This window comes from Aquarana catesbeiana, linkage group LG06 (genome assembly GCF_042186555.1).
Source record: "Aquarana catesbeiana isolate 2022-GZ linkage group LG06, ASM4218655v1, whole genome shotgun sequence".
Taxonomy (NCBI): Eukaryota; Metazoa; Chordata; class Amphibia; order Anura; family Ranidae; genus Aquarana; species Aquarana catesbeiana.
Genome location: NC_133329.1, coordinates 199,036,756 through 199,064,419, shown reverse-complemented (window position 1 = coordinate 199,064,419; position 27,664 = coordinate 199,036,756). Strand labels below are relative to the sequence as shown.

Here is a 27,664-nt window from a genome sequence, read left to right as displayed (position 1 = left end):
CGCGTTCCTCGGGACCTGGTGCGTGTGCCCGGCGGCCGCGATGTCCGCCGGGCACCCGCGATTGCCCGGTAACCGGGCCGGCATGTGGATCTGTGTGTGTAAACACACAGATCCACAGCCTGTCAGCTCTGAGGAGAGCGATCTGTGTTCCCAGAACGGAGGAACACTGATCGGTCTCCTCCCCTAGTGCGTCCCCTCCCCCTTCAGTTAGAATCATTCCCTAGGAAACATATTAACCCCTCCCCGCCCCCTAGTGGTTAACCCCTTCACTGCCTGTCACATTTACACAGTAATCAATGCAATTTTATAGCATTGATCGCTGTATAAATGTGATTGGTCCCAAAAATGTGTCAAAAGTGTCCGATGTGTCCGCCATAATGTCGCAGTCACCAAAAAAAATCGCGATCGCCGCTGAAAAAAAATAAAAAAATATATTTTTTTTAAAAATGCCATAAATCTATCCTGTATTTTGTAGACGCTATAACTTTTGCGCAAACCAATCAATATACGGTTATTGCGATTTTTTTTACCAAAAATATGTAGAAGAATACATATTGGCCTAAACTGAGGAAAAAATGTGTTTTTTAAAAAAAAAATTGGGATATTTATTATAGCAAAAAGTAAAAAATATTGTGTTTTTTTCAAAATTGTCGCTCTTCTTTTGTTTATAGCGCAAAAAATAAAAACCGCAGAGGCGATCAAATACCACCAAAAAAAAGTTCTATTTGTGGTGAAAAAAAGGACGTCAATTTCTTTTGGGTACAACGTCGCACGACCGCGCAATTGACATTTAAAGTGTGACAGCGCTGAAAACTATAAATTGGCCTGGGAAGGAAGGGGGTGAAATTGCCCGGTATTGAACCGGTTAAAGTCTGGCTTGCTGACATCCCTTCTGGCTCCTTATCCTGCTTGTTGTTCCTCCACTTGGATCCCTGACTTCTGGCCTGGCTGATTACCCGATCTGGTTACTGAACTCTGGCTTGGCTGACTACCCGATCTGGTTACTGGACTCTGGCTATGCTTTGACTACGTTACTCTATTTACCTTTTTATTTTTATTAATAAACAAATGTGATTTAACTGAAATTCTGTCTCGGTCTGGTTCATGGTTTCTGCCATTCTGATTGTCTCCTGTAGTATGTCTGCAGTCTCTGATCGTCTCCTGTAGTATGTTTGCAGTCTCTGATCGCCTTCTGTAGTATGTCTGCAGTCTCTGATTGTCTCCTGTAGTATGTCTGCAGTCTTTTACCATCTCCTGTAGTATGTCTGCAGTCTTTTACCATCTCCTGTAGTATGTCTGCAGTCTCTGACCATCTCCTGTAGTATGTCTGCATTCTCTCACCATCTCCTGTAGTATGTCTGCAGTCTCTCGCCATCTCCTATAGTATCTCTGATGAGAGCTGCTCTGTGTGTAGGCTGCCTGACTGCTCACGGTGGACTGGAGACAAGTTGTTAAACATTGCATTTTTTGGTAAATTGATTGACAATGTTGCTGGATGTGGGCCTTTGCTGAATACATTGGGATGTCCCTTTGCTGAATACATGGGGATGTCCCTTTGCTGAATACACGGGGATGTCCCTTTGCTGAATATATGGTGATGTCTCTTTGCTGAATATATGGTGATGCCTCTTTGCTGAATATATGGGGCTGATTACTTGAAATACACTTTTCATATATTATGTTGTAAGGCTTCATGTACACTTGCGTTTTTTGACAAAGCTCCTAAACTTAACTCCATAAATGCCTGTGTCCATATGCACATAGGCTTGTAGCAGTTTAGGAGCTGCCGTGTTTAGGTGAGCTTAAAGTGATTGTAGCAGTTCATGTTTTTATTTTAAATAACAAACATGTTATACTTACCTGCTCAGTGCAAGTGTTTTGCATAGAGCAGCCCCAATCCTCCTCTTCATTGGGTGCCTCTTTCCCTGGGAGGGCACCCGTGCAGGCGCGCTTGCGAGTTCCGTTGCTGCGTCCATTGACACAGACAGCAGGATTTGGCCCCACCCCCATGTCACTGGATTTGATTGACAGCAATGGGAGCCAATGGCTCCTGCTGCTATTAATCTATCCAATGATGATGGAGACAGCGGCCGGAGCCGCTGAGCTCGTGCACGTCGCTGGAACGGACGGGCTCGGATAAGAAAAAAAAGGGGGCAGCTGCAGCACAAAAAGTTTTTCACCTTAATGCATAGAATGCATTAAGATGAAAAACCTGAAGACTTTACAACCCCTTTAAACCTTCCTCTCCGGAATGCGGAAGAATCACATTTAGGATAGGAAGGTTTTGAGTGACGGCTGTGGGAAAACTCAAATTGTGGTTTGCGTTTTTCCACGGCCGCAGTCAGGGTAATCTAGAGAACATGTAGCCTTAGAGTGTTAAAATAAAACCGGGTGCACTGAAGGACTCTGTGGGGTGGCCAGTAGGCGGGCCCTGGAGAACGTTGGTGGTCAGGCCTGGGCTTAAAGCTGTGTAAGGGGCCCCAAAATTTCTGATGGCTGTCATGGCAGGGGGTTGTAGACAGGCATGTACTGACCATCGGGACTACCCCGTGGGCCGATGGCTCAGTGGGATGTTTTTATGCAGAGTTCGGTGGAAATGGGAGTGTGGTAGCAAACAGCGGCAGGGATTCGGGGAAGGTGGCCAGCGAGGAGGGCAGTTAGATGTGAGAGCCCAGGAGAGAGAAGAGCTCCACCCCCTCCATGACCACCGAAGAGGCGAACAGGAGTGGGCGTGGCCACCCCGGCACTCCCAGAACATCGATTCCTCCACCTCCTCTCTGCTCCAAGAGCCCTTGTGGCCCGGGCCGGAGGACAGGCTGACTGGGGGCCCGGAGGAAGAGAACATGCGGGAGGCAGAGGCTACCAAGGAGCTGCTGAAAGAAGCAGAGCAGCGAGAGCATCTCCGGATCAAGAGGGAGACTCGGTGCTTCTGCTCTTGGCCATCAGGTACCCGGCGTCCTACACATACATTCCCGCACACTGAGACTGCGGGGGGAGGGGGGAGCAGAGGAGGGACTGCAGATAGGGACAGTGCTATGTGGTCTCTCTCAGCCCTCCCCTCTTTCTCTCAGCTCCCCCTCTGTCTTTCAGAAGCCCCCCCTCCTGTCTCTCAGCCCCCCCCTCTGTCTCCCCCCCCGTCTCATGATATACAATAATGGATTTGGGGGACTTATGGTGGGCGTGATTTTTTTTTTTTATTTTTATAGGGGGGGTGGGCAAGCAGCATTTTACTGAATTAAAGTGGGCCGATCTGGATGAAGTCCAGGGCCAAATTTTTGTCCCAGTCCAGCCCTGGTTGTAGACTACCCAAGTGAATGCTGTCACTGAGTAGCCAGGAAAGATATATTTTGATAAAAGTTTAGGCAATGTATCCTCTGTATGTTCCCATTGCTCCCCCACCCTGCTGAAAAAAAAAATGGACAACGTCACGGTGACTGTGTGATAAGACCGCTTACTGCTGTCAGGGTGCCAAATCCCCTCACACTATTATCAAAGGGTTGCTTACCTAGAGCGCACCTGCCTACTGCTGCTGTCGAGTGACCTGCCAGTAAATATTGCAGACAATCGACAGTTAACGCTAAGCCTTGCTACACCCCTGGCGTGTCTAAGTACCAGTCCGACCCTGCTAACATGCATAATCACACAGATCAACGAATAGAACGGACATTTGTTTCCAGCAACCACCATCAATTAACGCATCCCACTACATAGATAACTTGAAAGTGTTGAACGCATGCGCCAGTTGGATGGCCGCGTCATCCTGCAAGGCGTTGCCAACCACAACATGGCTAAACGTATAAGTAAATGCTGCCGACGTAACAATCACATGACAAAGAAGATGGCTTCTAGGCAGTGGTGAGAGTTTATTTCTTCTGTGGATGTGCTGTTTTTATATAGAAACTGGCGTTACAACAAAAAACATGTAATTTGCAGCGGCGTGTTAATATACACGTGCGCTTCTTTTTTGTAGAATTGAGATTACAAAATATTAGCGTTATTCTATACGTGATTTAGGTTGTATTTCACGTTGGTTGAATGTTTTACGTATCAGTAGATCTAGTGTCTCAGCACCGATAAATAGTCATTGGATCGCTTACTACAACATACCCGAACAACTTTTGTAGTCCTGATTTTATTACCTTCTATGCTTTAGCTTATACCTTTTAAAATAAGTGGAAAACACAGAAAGTGATGTGCACGTGCTACCCCATCTCTGGCATTTGCTTTAGTATTTGCTCTTGAGCACACATTTGCAGTTGCCATATTTGCACACTTGTGCAATCCTCCACTGCACTGGAGTTATCTGCTGCACTTTCTACCTCCTACTGTACTAGATTGATCTGCTGCACATTTACACTTAACCACTTCAATACCAGGCACTTTCACCCTTTCCTGCCCAGCACAATTTCCAGCTTTCAGTGCTGTCGCACTTTGAATGACAATTGCGCGGTCATGCAACACTGTACCTAAACAATTTTTTTTTTTTTTTTATCATTTTTTTCCCCACAAATAGAGCTTTCTTTTGGTGGTTTTTGATTACCTCCTGGGGTTTTTATTTTTTGCTAAACTAAAAAAGACCAACATTTTTGAAAAAATAAAAGTTTTTGTTAGGTTTTGTCATAAAATTTTGTTCTCTCCTTCACTGATGGGTACTGATGAGGCGGCACTGATATATAACTTTGATGGGGCACTGATGGGCACATCTGATGGGGTCTGTGCTGATAATCAATGTGCTGATCACTGCTCTGACAGGGAGAGCCGCCGATCGGCTCTCCCTGTCAGCGCGAACTGAGGATTGCGGTGGTCACAGCTGATCACGTGGTAAGGAACCTCTGTCAGAGGCTCCTTACTACGATTGGAGATGCAGTGTGTCAGCCTGACACACAGCACCTCTGATCGCTGCGCTGCGTGCCGGCATGTTGTCCTGCTGGACATCATTTGGCGCCTAGTCAGGATAACAGAACCACTTCCCCGCCATCAATCTGCTATAGGCCAGGCGGGAAGTGGTTAAAGTGGAGTACCACCCAAACATGGAACTTTGGCTTTAAGTGCAGGTGACCCCCTCACATGCCACATTTGGCATGTCATTTTTTTTTGTTGGGGGGGATACCCTCTTGTAGCTGCTGACTTTTTTTTTTTTTCAGTGGAACTCCGCTTTAAAGTGCAAGTCTGGGCTAATACTAGCTAAGGTTATGAAATAAAATAAGTCGGCACTAGAGATTTATAGCTAGGTAGCTAACCTCAAGGTTTGACATACAAAAACACTAAAGAACATTTAACCACTCCCGCCCAGCCTATTGTCAAATGACAATTCGTTGTTTCGAGTGGACAATATATGATGTCCTCCCGGAATGCTCACAGGCAGTGTACACCAGATTCAACAATTACAGCAAGATCACATGACAATGGATGGCTTCCTTTTATGCCATTCATTGTGTATAATTGTGTTGCTAGCTGTGATTGGTCTCAGTGATCACATGGTACAGACAGGGCCAATCACAGGCCATCTGTACCATGTTATTAGCTGTGGCTAATCACAATCATAAAGACTGAATGAATCAATATAATAATCCTAATCACAATCGGCACAATTTCTATGTGACACTCTTCCAAAACTAAAATAATTATCGTGCTGGCAGCTAAACACTACTTAGTGATTTCACAATACCATTTGGTCTACATTATAACAAAATTAGTGATATATATATATATATATATATATATATATTTAGACCCAATCAACGTGTATAACTGATTTTATATCTGTACAAACTCCAAAATAAAACAATAAATAAATAGTCCAGTGCTCTTAAATGAAAAGAAGAAACCCCCAAGTGTCTTCACTCCTTCATATGTTTAGTGCACCTCCACCACCAGGTGAAAAACCTGCTAACCTCGATTATACATAAAACTAAACTTTTCCATATTTTCACATTGATGTTTCACAGCACATTTAAGATAACCACATCGCCAGACTGCGTGTACTCATGCATCACATAGAACAAAAAGGCACAAACCTAGTGCTCTCCATCTTCTGAAATATATTTAAAATCTCCCTCAGTTAAAATACACTTACAAGAAAATAGTAAAAAAAAGCGATATGCAAATATTATCATCAGCCGGCTCACCATGACACATCGACAAGACAGCGGCGCAACTTCATAGGCTCGGCTCCTCCCTCCTAGACATGCTGTGCCCTGTGATTGGGCTTCCTCAGTAGGTCTACTATAACTTCTTTTTTTTTTTTTTTCCCAGTATGTGTGAAAATTATTTTATTTTTCTCAAATCGCCTTTCAAGACAACCTTGGAGAGAGCGTAGCTCCGCCTTCTTCACAGGAAACACATGCAGCCTTTAAATCCCTCCTCTTCCACCATGGCCTCAGTTATTGTGTTTCCTCCGCCATGGTGGAAGCATGTGCCTGGAACCAGGGAGCTGCGCTCTCTCCAAGGTTGGAGAAGTGTTAGGCTTACCATTGTTTGTTTGTCTCCAGCGACCATCCCAGCACCCCCCCCAGGGGCAGGGGGTGTTCCGGCGTCCCCGGTCTCTCCATCTCAGGGGAGTTTAGGGCCCTCAGGAGGTGCGGTATCTATGTGCCCGGATTCCGCTTCTTTGGCCCTGGTGGCTGAGCGGGGGCCACTGCAGGTCAGCGGCATGTCCCGCATCTCGGTTCTGGGTCCCGGCCGGCAAGTGCGTCATGTCCGGTGACATGGCTTCCGGGGGGGGGGGGGGGGCGCCTGTGGTTCCAAGTGCCTGGAACGCAGAGACCAGGGGGCGGGTCCATAGACCGATGCTTCCGTTTCCGGCCCTCGCTGATGACACAGGGACCGGTAAAGTTTAAAAACCTGTTGGTTTTTCTGTGTCATTGCTGCTGCATTTCTTTGCTAAGATGGATGAAGGCACCCCTAGCACCGGTCAAGCCCAGGTAAGAGAGGTACAGTGGTGCCTTTTTTATTCTGATCCATATGGGCTTTTGTTGGTTGTTTCCTCCCTGAGGGGAGCCTGTAGCTGGAGGGTCAGAGGTTACTTCACTCGGACCCTGCAGCGTGGACTGGGTGCCTTACTGCTAACACTGCTTTGGTGTTTCTGTTTTCCCTTTGACTTGGTGGTGGTTTAGCTGTACACTAGTGGTAATTGTTTTTAGGGACACCAGGTTTAGTTTAAAATATTTCTCGTTGCAGGAAAAAGCGTTAGGAAAAACTAAACATGTAAATCCACCAAGTCAAAGGAAATGTCCTTCTTGCAAGAACCCTCTTAGAGATTCATGGCAGAAGGTGATGTGCAGATCCTGTATTAAAGACCTGGTGGAGGAAGAAACGTCCAAGCAGTACAAGGACTTATTCTCCTCTGTATGGGAACTTACGAACTCGCTGAGTTCTGTCAGGTTCATGTGGTACAGAACCCAGCAGCTCAGGTTGAGCATTGGCATCCACCACCTAGTCCAAGAGCATCCTCATCCAGACCATTGGAGGCTGAGGACTCAGGTGATGTAGGAGGAAGTACTCTTCTTTCACTCAGGGATTCAGATGAAGAGGAAGACGATAGCCGAGCCTCTTGTTACAAGTTATCTTTGGAGGAGGTGGATGACCTCTTAAGAACAAGCTACACTACCCTCAAAATTCAGGAGGAAAAGGTACAACTGTCAGTTAACGACAAAATGTACCAGGGTCATAGGGTCCTATCAGAGTCAGTCAAGAGAGTGGAAGGACCCAGAGAGAGGCCCGTTCTTCTCCAAGACCCTTAGGAGAAGGTTTACCTTCGAAGATAAGGAGTCAGATGTTTGGAATAAGAAACCACGGGTAGATGCAGGTTTCCAGATGCACAGACCTTGCTTTTGAGGACAAGGGGGTGCTAAAGGATTCGATGGATAAGAAGGCAGACTCCCTCTTTAAAAAAGCTTGCGATTCTACGTCAGTCAGCCTCAAACCTGCTATGTTTTCCACGGTTGTGGCAAGAAACCTGGAATGCTGGGTGGAGAAGCTGAAAAGCTATTTTGAAGCGGGCACACCACGAAAAGATCTGTTAGTCTTTTCCTTTAATATTAAAAGCAGTTAAGTATATGGCTGATGCATCTACTGAATCAGTCAAGTTGGCAGCAAGGTCATCAGCACTGGTGAACTCATCCAGACGTGCGTTCTGGCTGAAAACCTGGTCTGATGACACAGCTTCCAAGGTTAAACTGTGCAGTTTACCTTTTATCTTCGTTTTGATTCAGACCTTGAAACAGTCTTGGATAGGACAGCCGACAAGAAAAAGGCTTTCCCTGCTAAGAAGAAACAGCCTATTAAAAAGAATTTTCGTGCTATTTAATAGCCCCATAAGAATAAGGAGCAGGACCGTAAGAGCCGTTGGGGCTTCCAAAGGGGTAAGGGAAGAGGAGTTCTTTTCAGATCTCCCCCAGACCAGCCCTCCAAAAGTAAGTGACAATCTCACCCCAGTGGAACAAGACATCTCCAAGTCTGTTCGCGAAAAGCATCATAACTCAGTGGTACAGGCTGGAATTTTCAGAGCCACCCCTGAGCAGATTTTATGTTACAGCCCTACCAAGAGATCGGGAAAAAGCTTCTGCAATGATGAGCCTACTGCAGGATCTGATTCAGCAAGAAGTGATTATCCAGGTCCCAAAAAGTCAGGAGGGCAGGGGCTTTTACTCTCATATATTTCTGGTGAAGAAGCGTTCGGGGAAGTATCGATTTGATTCTGAACTTAAAGATCTTGAACAAATCAATTCGGTACAGGCATTTCAGGATAGACACAGTCTTTTCAATTACGAAATTGCTGACTCCAGACTGTTTCATGGCATCCCTAGATCTAAGGGGTGCTTATCTTCATGTTCCGATAAATCTGGCTTCTCAATGCTTTCTATGCCTGGCCCTGGATCTGGGGACCTCAGTCTGGCACCTCCAATTCAGAGCTCTGCCATTCGGACTTTCATCCTCCCCCAGAATCTTCACAAAAATAATGGCGGAAGCTCTGGAACCTCTGAAGTTGAGAGTCCCTATCTGGATGACCTGTTCTTCGCAGACTCCAAAGAACAAGTCTTATCAAATCTCCAGGTGTCCCAGGCTCACCTCAGGAATCTAGGGTGGCTCCTAAATTTGGAGAAGTCAAATCCTGGAACCCTCACAGGAGATTAAGTTTCTGGGTTATACCATAAACTCAGTACTTCAAAAAGTCTTTCTACCGAAGGAAAAAAGGGAGACAATTCAATCACCGGTGAAACAAGTTCAGAACAACTTGTCAGTGTCAACCAGGTCAGCTATGGCGGTCTTAGGTCTTCTTACGGCATCCATTCCTCCCATTCAGTGGGCCAGATTGCATTCCAGACTCCTCCAGCATAAACATACTATGCAGTTGGTCCTTCCAGAAGCCACTAGAGAAACCGATAAATCTTTCTTTAAAGGTAAAGAGGGCTCTCTGGTGGTGGAGAAATCCATCCAACCTGACAAAAGGCCTTTCGTGGGTCTTTCCCCTGGACAAGCGTCTAATGATGGACGCGAGTACTTGGGGCTGGGGAGCCCACCTGGACGATCAGACTTCTCAGGGGGTCTGGTCCAAGTTAGAAGCTCAAAAATCCTCTAATTGGCGGGAATTGAAGGCAATTTTTCTGGGTCTCCTAGATTTTCAACTTGTAGTAAGGGGCCATCATGTTCTGGTTAGTAGTAGCCTATATACTAAAGTGTAGAGGAACCCGGAGCAGAGGGCTCCTAGAGTTGGCCAGTCAGCTACTTACCTGGGTGGAACAGAACATGGCCTCATTGTCAGCAGTCCACCTGAAAGGATCTAAAAATCTACTAGTCACACGGGCCATATACATGAAGGTCTTGAAAAAAAATGTAACTCCTGGTGTGCTTCTAAAGGCCTCCAGGTTAAAAGTTCAGTATCGGTTCTTGAATTTCTCCATAAGGGAATGGAGAAGGGACTGGCAGCCAGCACCATGAAGACCCAGATGGCGGCTTTATCTGTTTATTTTAAAAGAACTTTATCCAAAGGAGTTTTAATTTCAAGGTTTTTCAGGGCACTCGCACGAAATAGGCCAGTAGCCCTTTAAGGTTTTCCCAGTTGGGATTGGTCTATTGTTTTGCAGGGTTACTAGGGAGCTCCATTTGAACCCTTACAAGAAGCATCTTTGCAGAATTTTGGTTCTCAAAACAATTTTTCTGGTGGTCATCACCTCTGCAAGAAGAATCGGCGAGCTCCAGGCTCTGGCAGTTACAGAACCTTTCCTGAAAGTTTTTTCAGACAGAGTGGTCCTTCAAACGGACCCAGACTTTCTTCCCAAGGTTTCTTCAACCTTTCACCGCTCACAAGAAATAATCCTGCCCACTTTTTCTTCAACTCCGACCAATCCAGGAGAAGAAGCTTTTCACACTCTGGATGTGAGGAGATGTTTGTTACACTTTCTTACAGTAACCAAAGAATTCAGAAAATCGAATGTTCTTTGTGATTTTCTCAGGCTCATGCAAGGGGAGAGAAAGCTTCCAAAAGTACGCTGGGCAGATGGTATAGATTGGCAAAATTTAGAGTCCTACGAAGCCAAAGGAGAAATACCCCCTTCAGGTATTGCTGCTCATTCCACAAGATCTACGGCAGTTTCCTGGGCTGAAAGGGGCCGGTGCTACGCCTGAACAAATTTGCAAGGCTGCTACTTGGTCCAACTATTCGACATTTCTCCGACACTATCAGTTGGACTTGCTGTCCACCGCAGATGAAGCCTTCGGCAGGAAGGTACTGCAGGCAGTAGTCCCACCCTTGGGTAAGTTTCTCGATTATCCTCTCCAAGGTTGTCCTGAAAGGCAATTTGAGAAAGGCATAGTTAGACTTACCAGTGACGGTATTTCTAAGAGCCTTTCAGGGCAACCGTTACTTCCCTCCCCTTTGTTTATCTTAGAAGTGGTTTAAGTATCTATCGTGGTTTGGTGGTTTTCTGTGCTTTGTTTTCCAGCTTGTCGGAGACCACAATAACTGTGTTTCCTGTGGAGCAGGCGGAGCTACGCTCTCTCCAAGGTTGTCCTGAAAGGCACCCGTCACCGGTAAGTCTAACTATGCTTTTTTTACATTTCTTAATTTTCCTAAAAATTGTGACAAATTACAACTTAATAACTTACCATACCTCTTACTAAATACCTCCTCTCTCCTCGCTGCTGACATCGGTGCGGTATTCTCAGCCCCGCCCGCTTTGCTGCCTCGAGGGAAGAGAGGGAGCGGAGAGAAGCATCCGGTCACGTGAGCGCCGAGCTGCTATATAAGATAGCAGCTTCTTTTAAATACAGTGAGTGGGTGAACTTGGCAAAGCATTCATTTTGGTATTTCTGGGAGGACAAGTGCCCCATCATTGGTGTTCCCTGGGGGGTTGAATAATGCCCCATCATTGGTGTTCCCCGGGGGGGGTTGAATAGTGCCCCATCATTGGTGTTCCCGGGGGGAGTTGAATAGTGCCCCATCATTGGTGTTCCCGGGGGAGTTGAATAGTGCCCCATCATTGGTGTTCCCGGGGGAGTTGAATAGTGCCCCATCATTGGTGTTCCCGGGGGGGAGTTGAATAGTGCCCCATCATTGGTGTTCCCGGGGGGGAGTTGAATAGTGCCCCATCATTGGTGTTCCCGGGGGGGAGTTTGAATAGTGCCCCATCATTGGTGTTTCCCGGGGGGGAGTTGAATAGTGCCCCATCATTGGTGTTTCCCGGGGGGTTGAATAGTGCCCCATCGGTGTTTTTACCGGGGGGTTGAATAGTGCCCCATCATTGGTGTTCCCCCGGGGGGGTGGTTGAATAGTGCCCCATCATTGGTGTTCCCCGGGGGGGGTTGAATAGTGCCCCATCATTGATTGGTGTTCCCCGGGGGGGGGGTTGAATAGTGCCCCATCATTGGTGTTCCCCGGGGGGGGGGTTGAATAGTGCCCCATCATTGGTGTTCCCCGGGGGGGGGGTTGAATAGTGCCCCATCATTGGTGTTCCCCGGGGGGGGGTTGAATAGTGCCCCATCATTGGTGTTCCCCGGGGGGGGGGTTGAATTGTGCCCCATCATTGGTGTTCCCCGGGGGGGGGTTGAATAGTGCCCCATCATTGGTGTTCCCCGGGGGGGGGTTGAATAGTGCCCCATCATTGGTGTTCCCGGGGGGGGTTGAATAGTGCCCCATCATTGGTGTTCCCGGGGGGGGTTGAATAGTGCCCCATCATTGGTGTTCCCGGGGGGGGGGTTGAATAGTGCCCCATCATTGGTGTTCCCGGGGGGGGGTTGAATAGTGCCCCATCATTGGTGTTCCCCGGGGGGGGGTTGAATAGTGCCCCATCATTGGTGTTCCCCGGGGGGGTTGAATAGTGCCCCATCATTGGTGTTCCCCGGGGGGGGGGTTGAATAGTGCCCCATCATTGGTGTTCCCCGGGGGGGGGTTGAATAGTGCCCCATCATTGGTGTTCCCCGGGGGGGGTTGAATAGCGCCCCATCATTGGTGTTCCCCGGGGGGGGGGTTGAATAGCGCCCCATCATTGGTGTTCCCCGGGGGGGGGGTTGAATAGTGCCCCATCATTGGTGTTCCCCGGGGGGGGGGGGTTGAATAGTGCCCCATCATTGGTGTTCCCCGGGGGGGGGGGGTTGAATAGTGCCCCATCATTGGTGTTCCCCGGGGGGGGGGGGTTGAATAGTGCCCCATCATTGGTGTTCCCCGGGGGGGGGGTTGAATAGTGCCCCATCATTGGTGTTCCCCGGGGGGGGGGGTTGAATAGTGCCCCATCATTGGTGTTCCCCGGGGGGGGTTGAATAGTGCCCCATCATTGGTGTTCCCCGGGGGGGGTTGAATAGTGCCCCATCATTGGTGTTCCCCGGGGGGGGTTGAATAGTGCCCCATCATTGGTGTTCCCCGGGGGGGGTTGAATAGTGCCCCATCATTGGTGTTCCCCGGGGGGGGGTTGAATAGTGCCCCATCATTGGTGTTCCCGGGGGGGGGGGTTGAATAGTGCCCCATCATTGGTGTTCCCGGGGGGGGGGTAGAATAGTGCCCCATCCTTGGTGTTCCTGGCACGAATAGTGTCCCATCATTGGTGTCAGTTTGAGGAATACACAGACACTCACACACTCCAGTCCGGTTCCTCCAGCCTGCTGCTTTGGTCCGGTCCCTTGCCCCAGCCCCCCCTTTTGGGTATGGTCCCTTGTCCAACCAAACTCCCTTTCTATCGCAACCCCCTCTGGTTTGGTTCCTCTCTTCCAAACTTCCTCCCTCCCAATTAGGGCTGCACGAACAATTATTTTCATAATTGATTAGTTGGCCGATTTATTGTTTCGATTAATTAGTTGATAACCTTAAAGTGTGGTGTGTAATTTTGTTAATATGTAAAGTTTAAAAAAGGCAATTTATTCTTAAATATCTATATGCAGTGGTAAATCTAAATAGCCAACTATATGGTTAGAGAGCAAAATCTCTGATCCACTCTGAGAATAACAGACAGAAGAGATATACTGTATATACTATTAGAGGAGATGTACTGTATGTACTATTAGAGATTGAATCTGGTAAATTTCAGACTCAGATTTTTTTTTTTTAAAGAAAAAATAGTTAGACTGTTTTGCAGATTTTCGGAACTGTAATAAATGTTATATTCTGGCCATACAAAAACAATGTCTTCCTTTAAAAAAAAAAAAGTCATTTTAAGAACGTTCGTTCGAATTTTTTATTTTTTTCAAATCGATGTTCATTTTTAACCACAGTGACAGGAAAATTAAGAAATAGAAAACTGCTTGGTCAAAGGAATTTTCAGACAGTGTATGTGGATTTCGTTCAGAAATTACATTCATTTTAAAACAGAATGTTAAAAGTAAGTGAAAATTTCAAGCAACATTCTTTCATTCAGCGAATCTACAAACATTTTTCATATGAATATTCTCATCTGAAAATAGATCCATGTGGCCAGCATAAGTCTCGGTACACACCTATGCAGTTTGTTTTTTATCTGTTTCTACACTGCGTTTTGCTGTACATTAAGTACAGTATAGAGCGCCCCAATAGCAGGGTAAAGAAAACTTCTGCCTTTAGAACCACTTACTTCCTGCCCAGGACTACATGTCCCATGAGGCATTGCTCCTCACACATTTACAAGTTCTCAGGCACTTACTGACATGTATGGACGGTGTACTGAGCTCTGTTTGCTGCACTGTATTTCCTGATATGTAAACAAAAAAATGCATTCTGCAGGCTGGCTGATTAATCGATTATGAAAACCGTAATCTATTAATTTCATAATCGATTAGTTGTCGATTAATGGATTAGTTGTTTCAGCCCTACTCCCAACCTACTCCCTCTAACGCCTGGTCTCCAAACTAGCTAACTCCCTCCCACTCTCTAGTACGGTCCCCTCTCCCATTCAGAACTAGCCTGCTCACTGCATTGTCAGTAATGAGTGAGGAATTTACTTTAGTAGTTATTTTGTGATGCAGTTTGAGTGTAACGCTTCGTTTCTTTTTCATTTAGTATTTGAAATAAACGAAAATCTTCCAGGATGGCACAACCTGAGATGACTGGTCCACCTGACAGGAAACACAATCAACACAAGAGGTTAAAAGGTCCCTCCCTTCCCCCTGCACCTCGGTTCTTGATTGCGTTTCCTGGCAGCAAAACGTTTGTAATTTTTTGTCAGACTTGAAGCTGGTAGCGGAAGGTCCGTCCCCCCCCCCCCCCCCCCCCCCCCCCCCGGGAGCTGGACGCCAAAGCCAGGGTGGGCTGTGGTCCAGCCAGGGCTTAGTTCCTTCCCAGGGGCCCCAATGGCTGGGGCTTTTCCCCAGCAAGGATCCTCCCGGGCACAGAGGGGTATCCCTGGGCTTCTGTGGGAACATACCTCCTCCCTTGCCTTCCACCCAGTCCAGGTACAGGGGAGCCGGAGGGTCAGCTGGAGTCCAGGCCGCTGGAGGGGTAGAGGGCGTCCGTCTTCTGCAGATTTCTGCTCCATAGGGAACGCTGGTAACACTCCTGTGCTAGGAGTGAGCGTTCTGGCCCGGTGGAGCAAGATGGTTCTGGGTGACTTCACTTTCTGTTCAGGTCTACGCCAAAATGGCGGATACGGCAACACTAGAGGCCAAAACGCCCCTTCCGATGGCGGGACTCCAGCAAAATGGCGCAGATCGGAAGCGTCTTAGCTATAAGACTCCTGTGAAGACAGGCGGAGGACCCACAAGCCCTTTCTCCTTCTGGATCCTCACAGTAGGGCTCCTCAGTACGGAACCAGCGGGGACCAGGTATGGAAAGAGTAGGACACAGCGGTGCCTACAACCCAGGAGGAGGCCACAGGTGGTGAGTCCTCCTCTGTTTGGCAGGTGGTATGTTAAAAGGGGTTTTGCCAACACCCCTGGGGGGTGGGGGAGCACAGGAGAGAGAGAGTATAGACTGTTAAAATTTGGGTTCTGTCTCTTGTCTCCTTAGAATCCAGTGGATCTGCTCAAGGAGCCCACAAGGCTAAGAGAAAAAACCCTCCTTCCCCTAGAACAAAAAGGTGTGGGTATTGCAACGAAAAGCTCCCACAAGATCATGTAACACCTTTTTGTTACAGGTGCATACATAAATTGTCGGGTAAGGGCACCTCACAGGTTATGAAGGACTTCCTTACAGCACAGTCAGAGATGCTTTCTATGCTCCAATCTCTGAAGACAGTTATAGCATCTAAGGAAGGGCCTAGCACTAATGACAGAGACTCTGTCTTCTAAAGAAGGTATTGCCTCTCAAGAAGGTACTTCAGACAGAAGTCCGAAAACCCCGCAGAGGCCTCCCTCTTTCACTTCGAGAGTAGAGGAGTTTGAGGACCCGGAGGAGTCAGATGAAAGCTCATTAGGAGGGGGAAAATTCAGACTGAGAGCCAGGATAGTGACAGCCCTAGAGGTAATAGACACCTTTTTCCCATGGAGGACATGGGGCAGTTACTCGGGCAATCTATGCCTCCTGAGGATATCCCAGAACCTCCAGTTCAGGCGACAGCCCAGTATAAGATGTACAGGGGGTTGGGTAAACCTCAGTCCAGGGTATTCCCAGTCCATCAAACTTTGAAAGAGGTGATTTTGAGAGAGTGTAAAGACCGGAGAGAAAGGTCCTTAAGCGCAAAAGTTAAAAGAGGAGGTTTCCCTTTGGGGAAGAAGCAGAAGTTGTTCTTCAAGACCCCCAAATTAGATGCAGCCCTGTCACAGGTCTCAAAAAAAAAATCTGATTTGTCATTTGAGGATTCAGGTAACCTTAAAGATCAAATGGACAGAAGGGCTGAAACGCTCCTGCGAAGAGCGTGGGATGCTAATGTGGCAGCCATGGCTCCTGCCTTGGCATCAGCCTACGTAGCAAGAAATGTGGATGCGTGGTTGGGCAGGCTCTCCGGCAATGTTGCTAGAGGTAGTAATATCAAAGAAGTCAGACTCGCTAGAGATAATAAGCAAGGCTGTGGCATATTTAGCAGATGCGGCAGTGGAAACTGTCAGGACCACGGCTAAATCAGCGGCCCTCCTTAACTTCGCAAGGAGGGTCGTGTGGGTCAAGTCGTGGGAAGGGCACCATATGTCCAGGTCACGGCTCTGCAGGTTGCCCTTTGAGGGTTCCCAGCTTTTTGGTCCTGGTTTGGTTCAGATCTTGTCATGATCAGCGGAAAAGGGGAAAAAGTTTCCGGTAAAAGCCAGGAGAGAGAAAGGCAGGAAGGTTTTATTTTTTATTCCAACCACAGAGCGGTGGGTCAGGCATTAAAGGGTTTCAGAGGCAGGATTCAGAGACTAGAGGTCCAAGTCCTGTCGGACAACGTGACAGCTGTCTCTTATCTGAACCGTCAGGGTGGCACAAGGTCCAGGAAGCTACTGAAACTGGCTTTGGATGTTCTAAATTGGGCCGACGGAAACCTTCCGTCCATATCAACGGTCCACATAAAAGGAACCGCCAATGTGGTGGCAGATTTCTTAAGCCGACAGCCCATCCACCAGGGGGAATGAGAGTTAAACCAGGACATTTGCCTCCAGATAGGTTAGATGTTTGGAATTGTGGAGATAGACCTTTTTGCCCACAGAGGGAACAGAAAAGCGTTTTTTTCTCTCACCAGAGAGGGGGGATAGCAATGAGTGGATGCTCTGTCTCAGAACTGGGATTGCCACCTAGCATATGCTTTCTCTCCACTAGCCTTATAGGGGTTGTAAAGGTTCCCCCTTTGTTATTTAAAAAAAAAAAAAAGTCATACTTGCCTCCACTGTGCAGCTCGTTTTGCACAGAGTGGCCCCGATCCTTGTCTTCTGGTCAGTTTCTCCTCCATTCCGTCCTCCGCCCAGACGGGATCTCCTTCTACAAGGGCCAGTCCTTCACCCCTATCTGGGGTTCTTCAAGTTGACAGCATGGCTCTTGAGAGGGAGAGTCTCAGACAAGGGATTCTCTGATAGAGTAATTGAGACCCTCCTAGGTAGCCGGAAACTGGTCACCAGGAGGATCTACTCAGATTTGGATTTTTTTTTCTTACACTGGTGCCAGAATAGAGAGGTTTCTAATCCTTCGGTACCAGTGGTACTTGAATTCTTACAAGCTGGGGTGGATCAGGGAATCGCCCTGAACACCCTGAAGGTACAGATAGCAGCCCTGTCTGTATTTCTGGACCAGAGGCTCATGCTAGAGCCCCTGATTAAGAGATTTCTACTAGCAAGGGAGAGGTTAACGCCTGTAAAGATTAACAGATTCCCACCATGGACTCTAACGCTGGTTCTGGAGGCGTTGACGAAAGTGGCTTTCGAACCAGCTCAGGAGATCTGAGTTAAATTTTTGACGCTTAAGTAAGCCTTTTTACTGGCCATCACTACAGCCAGAAGGGTGAGCGACCTGTAGGCCCTGTCAATTAAGGAGCCTTTTCTGTTGGTACTGGAAGATAGATTGGTTCTGAGACAAGACCCACTACATCTTCCCAAGGTCCCATCACAGTTTCATAAATCTCAGGAGATCATTTTGACCTCCTTTTGTGAAAACCCAAAAAACGAGAGAGAGGAAAAAATTTTATTTATTAGATGCCAGGAAGTGTTTGCTGGCATACTTAGAGTGAAGGACTTCAGGAAGTCGTATCATCTTTTGGTTCTATTTAGCGGCCCTAGAAAGGGAGGGCAAGCATCTTGATCTACTGTGGCTAGGTGGATTAGACAGACAATAGGAATGGCCTATGAACAGACAGGTTCCCCAGTACCAGTTAACCTTAAAGCCCATTCAATGAGATCTTTGATGGCCTCTTGGGCAGAAAGAGCTGGGGCCTCAATAGAACAGATCTGTTGAACAGCTACATGGGCGAAGCAGGACACTTTCTTTAAGCATTATAGAGTGGAACTGCTGTCGCCTCAGGATCTGACATTTGGAAGGAAGGTCTTACGAGCGGTGGTCCCGCCCTAAGGTAGGCCTTGAACTCCTTGTACATCCTTTCAGGTTGGGCCGTCCTGGAAGATGACTAGAGAAAATTTAGTTACTTACCGGTAACTGCTTTTCTAGGATATCTTCCAGGACAGCAGGCCTACTTCCCACCCCTGGTTTAATGTAAGTACTACAGGAAGAGTTTCTCTCTGACACCCGGATAACTTATTACTTTGGGAGAACTGAGGTGCAGGGTGAAGGGAGGGGCTTTTTAACCTCGTGTGTTGATTGTTTCTTGTAAGGTGGACCAGTCCCTCTCTCAGGTTGTGCCGTCCTGGAAGATATCCTAGAAAAGCAGTTACCGGTAAGTAACTGTAAATTTTTTTTCATATAGGTGCATTGTTGCATGACCGTGCAATTGCCATTCCAAGTGTAACAGCGAAAGCTGAAATTGGCCTGGGCAGGAAGGGGGTGAAAGTGCCCTGTATTGAAGTGGTTAAAGGATAAGTTCACCTTTTCAAAATAAAGGAACATCTTTTTGCAGGTAAATGTTCGTTTATTTTTTAATTTTTTTTTTTTTTTTTTTTTTATATTGGGAGCCTGCAAAACATTGCACCTACGATCAGCAGATTGTTGGTGCTGTGCAGGGCTCTTGCAGACTGTGTGTAAGCTGTGTGCTCGTTCCTTGTATGAGCAGTTAAACCATAAAAGGAACTTTCAGTAAACTACCACAGCACTCAACAGCCACAAAGGCTGTCGGTAGTTGCAGTTTGACATTCACAGAATACTGTGAATGAGTGATGCGACTGGGTGAGCAGAACTCTACACGGCTACGTCTTTTTTGAATTGTGGCAGCAGACATGGGGAGAAGATCCCCTGCCTGCTGTCACAGTGGGAATTGGGGGGCAGCTGCAGCACTACATGTTACACCCTGTGTAACATGTTAGAAAAGGTGAACTTCTCCTTTAAGGTGAAAATGTAGCGCCAAAAAAACAGTAAATATTTATAGAAACGCTGTGCAAAAAAGCGTTTCAAATTAAATTGCAGTGTATTTTTTGTTCTTCACCATTAAATGATTATCGGTGTAAGCAATGTACTTGTGGGCCTTGAGAGACTTTCCAGTTATCGGCTCTTTTTCTCACACAGAGACAGCAAGTGAGGAAAGCAATGCTGATAAACGACAAGTCTGTTTACACGTGACCAAGTGTGATTGGACACAGCTGATCACATGGTAAAGGACTGCTGTGATTGGCCCTCTACCTTGAACTGGGATCAGCTGTGTCCGAAGGGCACCAGGTGTAAGGACTGGAGAGAGGTCCTTAAGCTCAAAACTTAAGAGGAGGTTTCCCTTTGGGAAAGAAGCGGAAGTTGTTCTTCAAGACCCCCAAATTAGACGCAGCCCTGTCATAGGTCTCTAAAACCTGGGCAGGCACCAGTTAAAAACAGTTGCTCTTTATTCCTCAATTAAATGCTCATCAAAAGTAAATAAAACAGCATTGCACAATTAATCAGCTGGTGCAAACAAAGGTAAACCGCTCAGCACTTACATCAGCAGTCTAATAAAAATCAAAAAGTCGCGCTAAAAGTTGAAAGTGGCAACAAACAAGTGCCTAAAAAGCCTCATAAAAATATGAGGATAAGTAGTGGTCACTGAGCAAATACTTAAATACTAATCCGTGTATAAATGCACCATAAAGATGAAAAATTAATTTAGTTGGTGGGACACAGATAATACTTTCTATGTTCGTGAAGAATACTCAATAATGCGTGACTATATAAATAACAAGTGAATATCTCAAAATACCAAAGAAAAATAATGTGACAAGTCTATAACTGTAAAAGCTATAGCAAAGCATAAATTAAATAAACAGTGTAGAGATAAACAAAACTAAACCCAAAAAATGTCCGTGACTATATGAAAACAATGATTATAGTCCATCCATGTTGTGTAACACGCATGCAAAAACACAATGGTAGGTGTCCCCAAGTGCTGAGTGAATACTGGGACAAAAACTTGCTGTAGTGAAATAGGGTGCGTAGACAGACCTCCACCTCTCAAAAAACTGCTGCCTCTTACCAGAGAAAAATGGTCTCTTAGTTATAGGAGACCTGAAAGGGCGGATGGCTACAACCCCAGCCAGGGATCTGTACACCAGGCACTTAGCATCCGAATCCAGGAACTCTCTCCACCACTCACATCAGCATGGATAGGATGTATCCTGTACAAAAGGTAGAAGGTAATAGCGCTCATCTAGTTAGAAACACCGCTGCAATGTGCTGATCTGTTCCCGCTGATCCCACTGTGGTGGACTACCGAATGGAGCCCTCGCCAGTGGTGGTGGCTCCCAGCACTTCCTGATAGGTCTGGGTCCCCTCATTTAAGAGTAGCCATTCTCTTTGAAAGATTGCAGCTATCCTTAACTCTTCCCAGTATCTGTGACCTTGTGACCAGTCCTTAGGTTTGATGGCTGCATTCGGTTTCTTTTTTTTTTCAGGCTTATTTTCCCCTGTTGATCCTGCCAGTAACACACTTTCTGTCCTAGAGTAATAATGTTCACTCACTAGACTATCTTTTGCATACCTCCCAACATTTTGAGACGGGTTGGGAGGTATGCAAAAGATAGTCTAGTGAGTGAACATTATTACTCTAGGACAGAAAGTGTGTTACTGGCAGGATCAACAGGGGAAAATAAGCCTGAAAAAAAAAAGAAACCGAATGCAGCCATCAAACCTAAGGACTGGTCACAAGGTCACAGATACTGGGAAGAGTTAAGGATAGCTGCAATCTTTCAAAGAGAATGGCTACTCTTAAATAAGGGGACCCAGACCTATCAGGAAGTGCTGGGAGCCACCACCACTGGCGAGGGCTCCATTCGGTAGTCCACCACAGTGGGATCAGCGGGAACAGATCAGCACATTGCAGCGGTGTTTCTAACTAGATGAGCGCTATTACCTTCTACCTTTTGTACAGGATACATCCTATCCATGCTGATGTGAGTGGTGGAGAGAGTTCCTGGATTCGGATGCTAAGTGCCTGGTGTACAGATCCCTGGCTGGGGTTGTAGCCATCCGCCCTTTCAGGTCTCCTATAGCTAAGAGACCATTTTTCTCTGGTAAGAGGCAGCAGTTTTTTGAGAGGTGGAGGTCTGTCTACGCACCCTATTTCACTACAGCAAGTTTTTGTCCCAGTATTCACTCAGCACTTGGGGACACCTACCATTGTGTTTTTGCATGCGTGTTACACAACATGGATGGACTATAATCATTATTGTTTTCATATAGTCATGGACATTTTTTGGGTTTAGTTTTGTTTATCTCTACACTGTTTATTTAATTTATGCTTTGCTATAGCTTTTACAGTTATAGACTTGTCACATTATTTTTCTTTGGTATTTTGAGATATTCACTTGTTATTTATATAGTCACGCATTATTGAGTTTTTTTTTTTTTTTTTTTTTTTAAATTGTTTATTTAACATTTTTTCATAACAATTATAATAACATTGATGTCACATTCAGAATAAAAAGAAAAACAGAAAGCTTCAACACTGTCAATCAAGGGGGCACAACCTTATCAGAGACCGCAGGTTAACTTACACTACAATTTTAAGATTGGAAATACCAGGTAGTAAGAACCTTTGGTTATTAATTAAGCGGTTCTACTGTGAGTACATTACTTGTCCTACAGGAAGTTGAAAACTTGTTAGGGAGAATCTACACAATCAGAAGAGTAAAGTATGTATTAGCCCGAGAAAATAGAAAGCGTGTATTACTATATACATCCAACGTTTCAGCTAGTTTCATTTGTCTTACTGTTGTTTTCATAGTCATCCCATGGTTGCCAAATGAAAGAAAATTTCTGCATGGAGTCTTCAACAATGGCAGTTAGGTGTTCCATTCTACGTATATCCATTAAGGTAGTTAGAGTATGTGAAAGAGTGGGAGGGGAAGTGGATAGCCAAAGTTTAGGGATAACTTTCTTAGCTGCTAATAATACGTAGGACATCAGTTTCTGCTTTGATTTGTGAAGACCTTGATAGGGAAGGCCTAGTAAATAATACATGGGGTCTAGGGGAACGAGGATTCCCACCAGTTTCTCTAGTAAAATTTGAATCTGCTCCCAGAATTGTGTAACTAAAGAACATTCTCAAAAGATGTGAAAGTGGGAGCCTACCTCCTTGTTACATCTCCAGCACATTTGGGATATGGACGTATCAACCGCATGTAGTCTTTCTGGAGTTTTATACCAAAACATAAGTACTTTATAGCCGATTTCTTTGTGAGAAATGCATCGGGAACTTTTGGAAACGGAGATCCAAATCTTGTCCCAGTCTAGAAGAGATATGTCATGTTGGAGAATCTGTGTCCATTTCTTCATATAATAATGTGTATCTACTTTTAGAGGTTTGGCCTCATGGAGTATTCTATAAATGGTGGATATTAATTGGGGTTCATGAGGGCCTGTAGCACAAAGCATTTCAAATTGGGTAGGTTTATCTAAGGATAGTGTGGGAGTTTTGGTAGAAAAGAAATGTCTAATTTGTAGGTATGAGTAAAATATTGTTTTGGGTAATTGGTGGTGTTTTTTAAGGTCCTCAAAGGATAATAAGTGTCTCGTGGCTGGGTTGACTAGCTGTCGCAATTGAAAAATCCCGGCTTTAGTCCAGGGCATCATACGTTCATAGGACAGGCTATCTGGGATGTCTGGATTGAAGAGGATGTTGGTGAGAGGTGAGCATGTGGATGAAAGTGAATATTTAGTGGAGCACTTCTTCCATATTGCCAATGTAAAGAGCATTGGGGCCAGGCATAGGGTTCTCAGCTGGGGCATATATTTGTCAGTGGACGGCCAAAGCATGTAGCACGGGTGTACTGGGGATGTTATGCTCATTTCAATATCCGCCCATCTGTTTGGGGCAGTTCTGTTGGTCCACGAAGTAAGGACCCTTAGGTGAGAGGCGTAGTAGTATTTGATGAAGTCTGGGGCGCCCAGGCCCCCTTTAAGCTTACGTGCCAGGACCACTGAGCCCGCCACCCTATGTGAGGCATTGTTCCATATAAAACGGAGGCTTCTTCTTTGAAGAATTTTCAACTGAGACATTGGTATAGCCACTGGAAGTGTCTCAAATAAGTACAATAGTTTAGGAAGGATAGACATTTTTAGGATATTTATACGTCCCAGAAGAGAGATGGGCAAAGTGGTCCAATGATTCAGCAAGCGATTAATTTCTTGGAATAGGGGGGGGAAGTTCGCCTGATATAATGAGGAGTATGATGCTGTAATTCGGACACCTAAGTATTTCAAGGATGTAGAACTCCAATGATAATTGTGTTTCTGTTTAAGGGTGGCCAGAGTAGATGATGTGATATTTATGGGAAGAGCTTCTGTTTTGGTGGTGTTAATTTTAAACCCAGAGATTTCACTGAAAGTGTTTAGAATTTTATGTAATGAGGGTAGGGAGGTGTGTGGTTGGGTAAGTGTTAAAAGAATATCGTCTGCAAAAAGAGATAATTTATATTCTGACTGACGCAGGCGTACTCCTACAATGGAGGGACATTCACGAATTGTTGTAGCTAAGGGTTCTAAACTGAGTATAAAAAGTAGAGGTGACAAAGGGCATCCCTGTCTAGTACCGTTGCTAAGGGGGAATGTGGAAGATAAGTAAGATGCAAGTTGTACTTGGGAGGTAGGGTGAGAGTATAAGGATCTAAGGGCCTGTATAAAGGGACCTGAGAAACCATATTTGGTCAGGATCGCAAACATGAAAGGCCAACTAAGGCGGTCAAATGCTTTCTGTGCATCTAAACTTAGTATTACTGCCGGAGTTTTAGTTCTAGTTAGCAAATCGACAAGATCTATGGTGCGTCTAGTGTTGTCCCCTGCGTGTCTCAGGGGGACAAATCCAACCTGATCTCTATTTATCAGAGATGGTAAAATTTTTGAGAGTCTGTTTGCTAAGATTTTGGTGAAAATCTTGTAGTCGGAATTTAGTAGGGCGATAGGACGATAGTTGTCAGGGATAGAAGGGTCTTTATCTGGTTTTGGTATGACTATGATATGGGCATGAAGAAATTGGGAGTGGGGTATTGTACCTTTTAGTAAGGAGGCATATAAATTTAACATGTATGGGGATAATATAGGAAGGAAGGTTTTGTAGTAAGAGTAGGGGAGTCCATCTGGGCCTGGGGATTTATGTAGGGGGAGTAATTTAGTCACTTCAGTCAATTCTTCAGTGGTGATGGGAGCATTTAATGAGGAGCACTGGTCAGGTTATATTTGTGGAAGCTTCAAAGACGAAATAAATGAATCAAATTTCCCTTGAGTGAATTGGGTATGTGGATCAGAGCTCAAACAGTTATATAATTTGTTGTAAAATTCTCCAAAGACCCTAGACATGGATTGGGGACAGTAGGTCGGAGTTCCATTCAGTTGTGTTAGATGGTCAGGAATGGAGAGGCTTGGGCGTGGTTTCAGCTTGTTCACCAGCATTCTGTGAGGTTTGTCAGCATATTCATAGAACTTCTGCCTTGACCATAGAATGGCTTTGGAGATTTTATTCATATCTAAGGACTTAATTTTATTATGGATATTTATCACCTCCCTTAAACGGGTAGTTGTGGGGGCTTGGAGTAAGAGCATCTCGGCTGAACGCAGTTGGGTCAATAATTCAGATTTTTGTTGGAGCGAGTCACGCTTCCTATGCGACCCAGTAGAAATGCACTCACCTCTGAAGAAGGCCTTGTGGGCCTCCCACAATATGGAAGTGTCTGAGACAGAGCCGTCATTAAGCTGGAAGTATTCAATCAATTTTGATTGGAGTTGCTGTTTAATGCCTTCATTTTTCAGGAGAGACTCATTAAGTCTCCAATGACATGACTTAGGGGATGCTAAGTGTAGGGATATATCTAGAGTTATGGGTGCGTGGTCAGACCATGTAATTGGGCCAATTTCAGAGGCAACTAGTTGGGATAGCAAGGGTGCGGAGAGTAGGAAATAATCAAGACGAGAGTATCCTTTGTGTGGGGGGGAGTAAAAAGTGAATTGTTTACCAGTGGGATGTTTCACTCTCCAAGAGTCAAACAGGTTATGGGTGCGAGTTAATTTGCGGAAGGAGGTAGATAACCTATAAGCTTGAGTTGGGGGAGTATTTTGGAAGAGATTTAGTCTGTCTTTGTTGGCGGACATACACATATTGAAATCTCCTCCCACAATCGTAAATGGATGAGAGGAATTTTGTACCTCCTCAAGGACCTTAGTGAGGAATCCTATCTGTCCAGAGTTGGGTGCATATATGTTGACTATCGTGAGTTTCGTTTTTAAATGGACACAGTTCAGGATGACAAATCGTCCCTGGGGGTCTAATTTGGAGTCAATTACTCTTTATAGGGCATGAATTTTTGAACAAAATTGCTACCCCTGCCTTCCCAGATGGGTCGGAGGCTACAAATGTGTTAGGAAACAATTTAGAGGCGAACTTAAAGGAGCCTCCCGGTCGAAAGTGTGTCTCCTGAACCATGACCACATCGGCTCCAGAGGCTCTGAATTCCTTCAAGGCCAACCAGCGTTTATGGATTGAGTTCAAACCCTTCACGTTACACGAGAAGACCTTCAGAGCCATGAGGAGGACATGTAATTTACAGCAAATGAAATCTTAATAATAAGCAACAGCATGTTTAACCAGTGTAGATTAATCAGTAATAACTTTGCACATTTCTCAATTAGCATGTAGACAGTGAGCAAATATACATTAACATAATAAACAGAGAATGTTAGGCACATATTCAGGCCAAAAAAGGGCCTAGGTTTGAAAAAAGGAAAAAAAGAAAAAGAAAAAATATGAACTACAAAAAATGATCCAAAAAAGAAAACATTTTGTAAGCCTGAAGATGGAAAAATCTTCAGAAGGCCTTGGCTATCAGCCATAGACCTGTAGAGGAGCATGTCGGTCAGCAACATGGACGGAGTTGTACCCGCTCCCTCCAAAAGGAAAAGAAAGTTGTGTATGCAAACTTTAAACTTTAGATTCTGGGGGAGAGGAGAAAAAGAAAAAAGGAGAGAGAGAGGGGACCATCTCGGCCGGGGAGTTGAAGTCCACAGACTGGAACAGTTGCCTTTAAACTAGGCCATCAAGAGCAGGATTGGGAAGGTCTCTCTCTGCGGATACCAGGGTAGTGCCGCCACCAAACCCTCGAAGTACCGAGGGAAATGGTAAGAAAAAATAAGGAAATATTGAGGAGCTGCTCCTCATTATGTGGAATGAGTTCAGGTAGGCATTCTAGCTGAGGCAGGGCGTTGAGGAGTGGAAAGGATTCTTTGACGTCTCCGACGCACCGGGGTCCAGATCGCTGTGAGTGGTTGAAGGGGGCGGGGATCGTGTTTAATGGTGGCGGAGGAAGATCCTCTTCAGGGATAGGCGGCAGTCCCAAGTTATGGACAAAGGCCTCACATTCGTGTAAGGCTCGCATCGAATATTGAGTGCCATCTCTCGAGGCCGAGAGGCGAAAAGGGAAACCCCATCTGTAGGCAACTTGATGTTGTTGTAGGTGCATGGTCACTGGCCGTAAGTCGCGTCTTTTGGCGAGAGTGATGGGTGATAGGTCACTAAATATTTGAAGTTTAGCGCCTTTATATTCAATGCGATGTTTATTTCGCGTGGCCGTCATGAGAGCTTCTTTGCTTTCGTAGTAATGGAAGCGAGCTATTACATCTCTCGGGTTGGTACCAGGGGGTGGTTTCGGAGCTAGGGACCTATGGGCCCTATCTAGCCTCCAATCGATATCCGGAATGTGTGGAGCCATAGTGACAAACAGCCCTAGAAGATAGGGACGTATTTCTTTGTCAGGGACTGTTTCCGGAATTCCACGGATTCTCACATTTTGGCGTCTCTCTCTGTTCTCCAGGTCTTCCTGCTGTAATTGGACCTGGAAAACACTTTGATTATCGCGTTATCTTCTTCAAGCACGTGCACGTATTTCACCAGTTCGTCAAATTTGGATTCTAAAGTGTCCGTTCGATCACCAAGTTGATCGATTTCCCCTCTTAACTCCTGAGCCAGTTTCCCTACTGCTACTGTAAAGTTCCGGGTCAGGTCTTGTAGCAGGGATTCTAGCTTTAAGTCAAGCACCGCAACTGTAACTGTAGCTGAGCTGTCTGGGGGTGGGGGGGTAGAGGTAGAAGTACCTGTGAATAATGCAGGGTGATCAGCAAGGAGGTCTGCAGCATGTTCTTCTGTTTCTCTGTAGTTGCTTTGTGAAGTCTCCCTTCTTTGTTGTTGTGCAGAGGGGGGTGTCTCTTGGGTTAGGGGACTGTGAGCAGAGCGATCCGGTGCTGTGGTTGCTGTAT

At 45.8% G+C, this 27,664-nt stretch overlaps 1 protein-coding gene across 10 annotated transcripts in view; it reads left to right on the top strand.

Moving 5' to 3' along the window:
• Positions 1–3,733: 3,733 nt before the first annotated feature.
• Positions 3,734–27,664, top strand: part of VPS35L (VPS35 endosomal protein sorting factor like) — a 1,435,757-nt gene continuing 1,411,826 nt past the window's right edge. For 9 of the 10 annotated variants that reach the window (XM_073591205.1, XM_073591203.1, XM_073591204.1 and 6 more), the window contains exon 1: positions 3,747–3,855. Coding sequence is in view for 9 of the 10 variants with exons in the window: in XM_073591203.1 (XP_073447304.1) it covers positions 3,785–3,855 (71 nt within the window). In the remaining variant the exon portion in view is untranslated. Of the gene's footprint in view, positions 3,856–27,664 lie in introns of all 10 variants that reach the window. The other variant, XM_073591197.1, reaches the window with a different exon arrangement.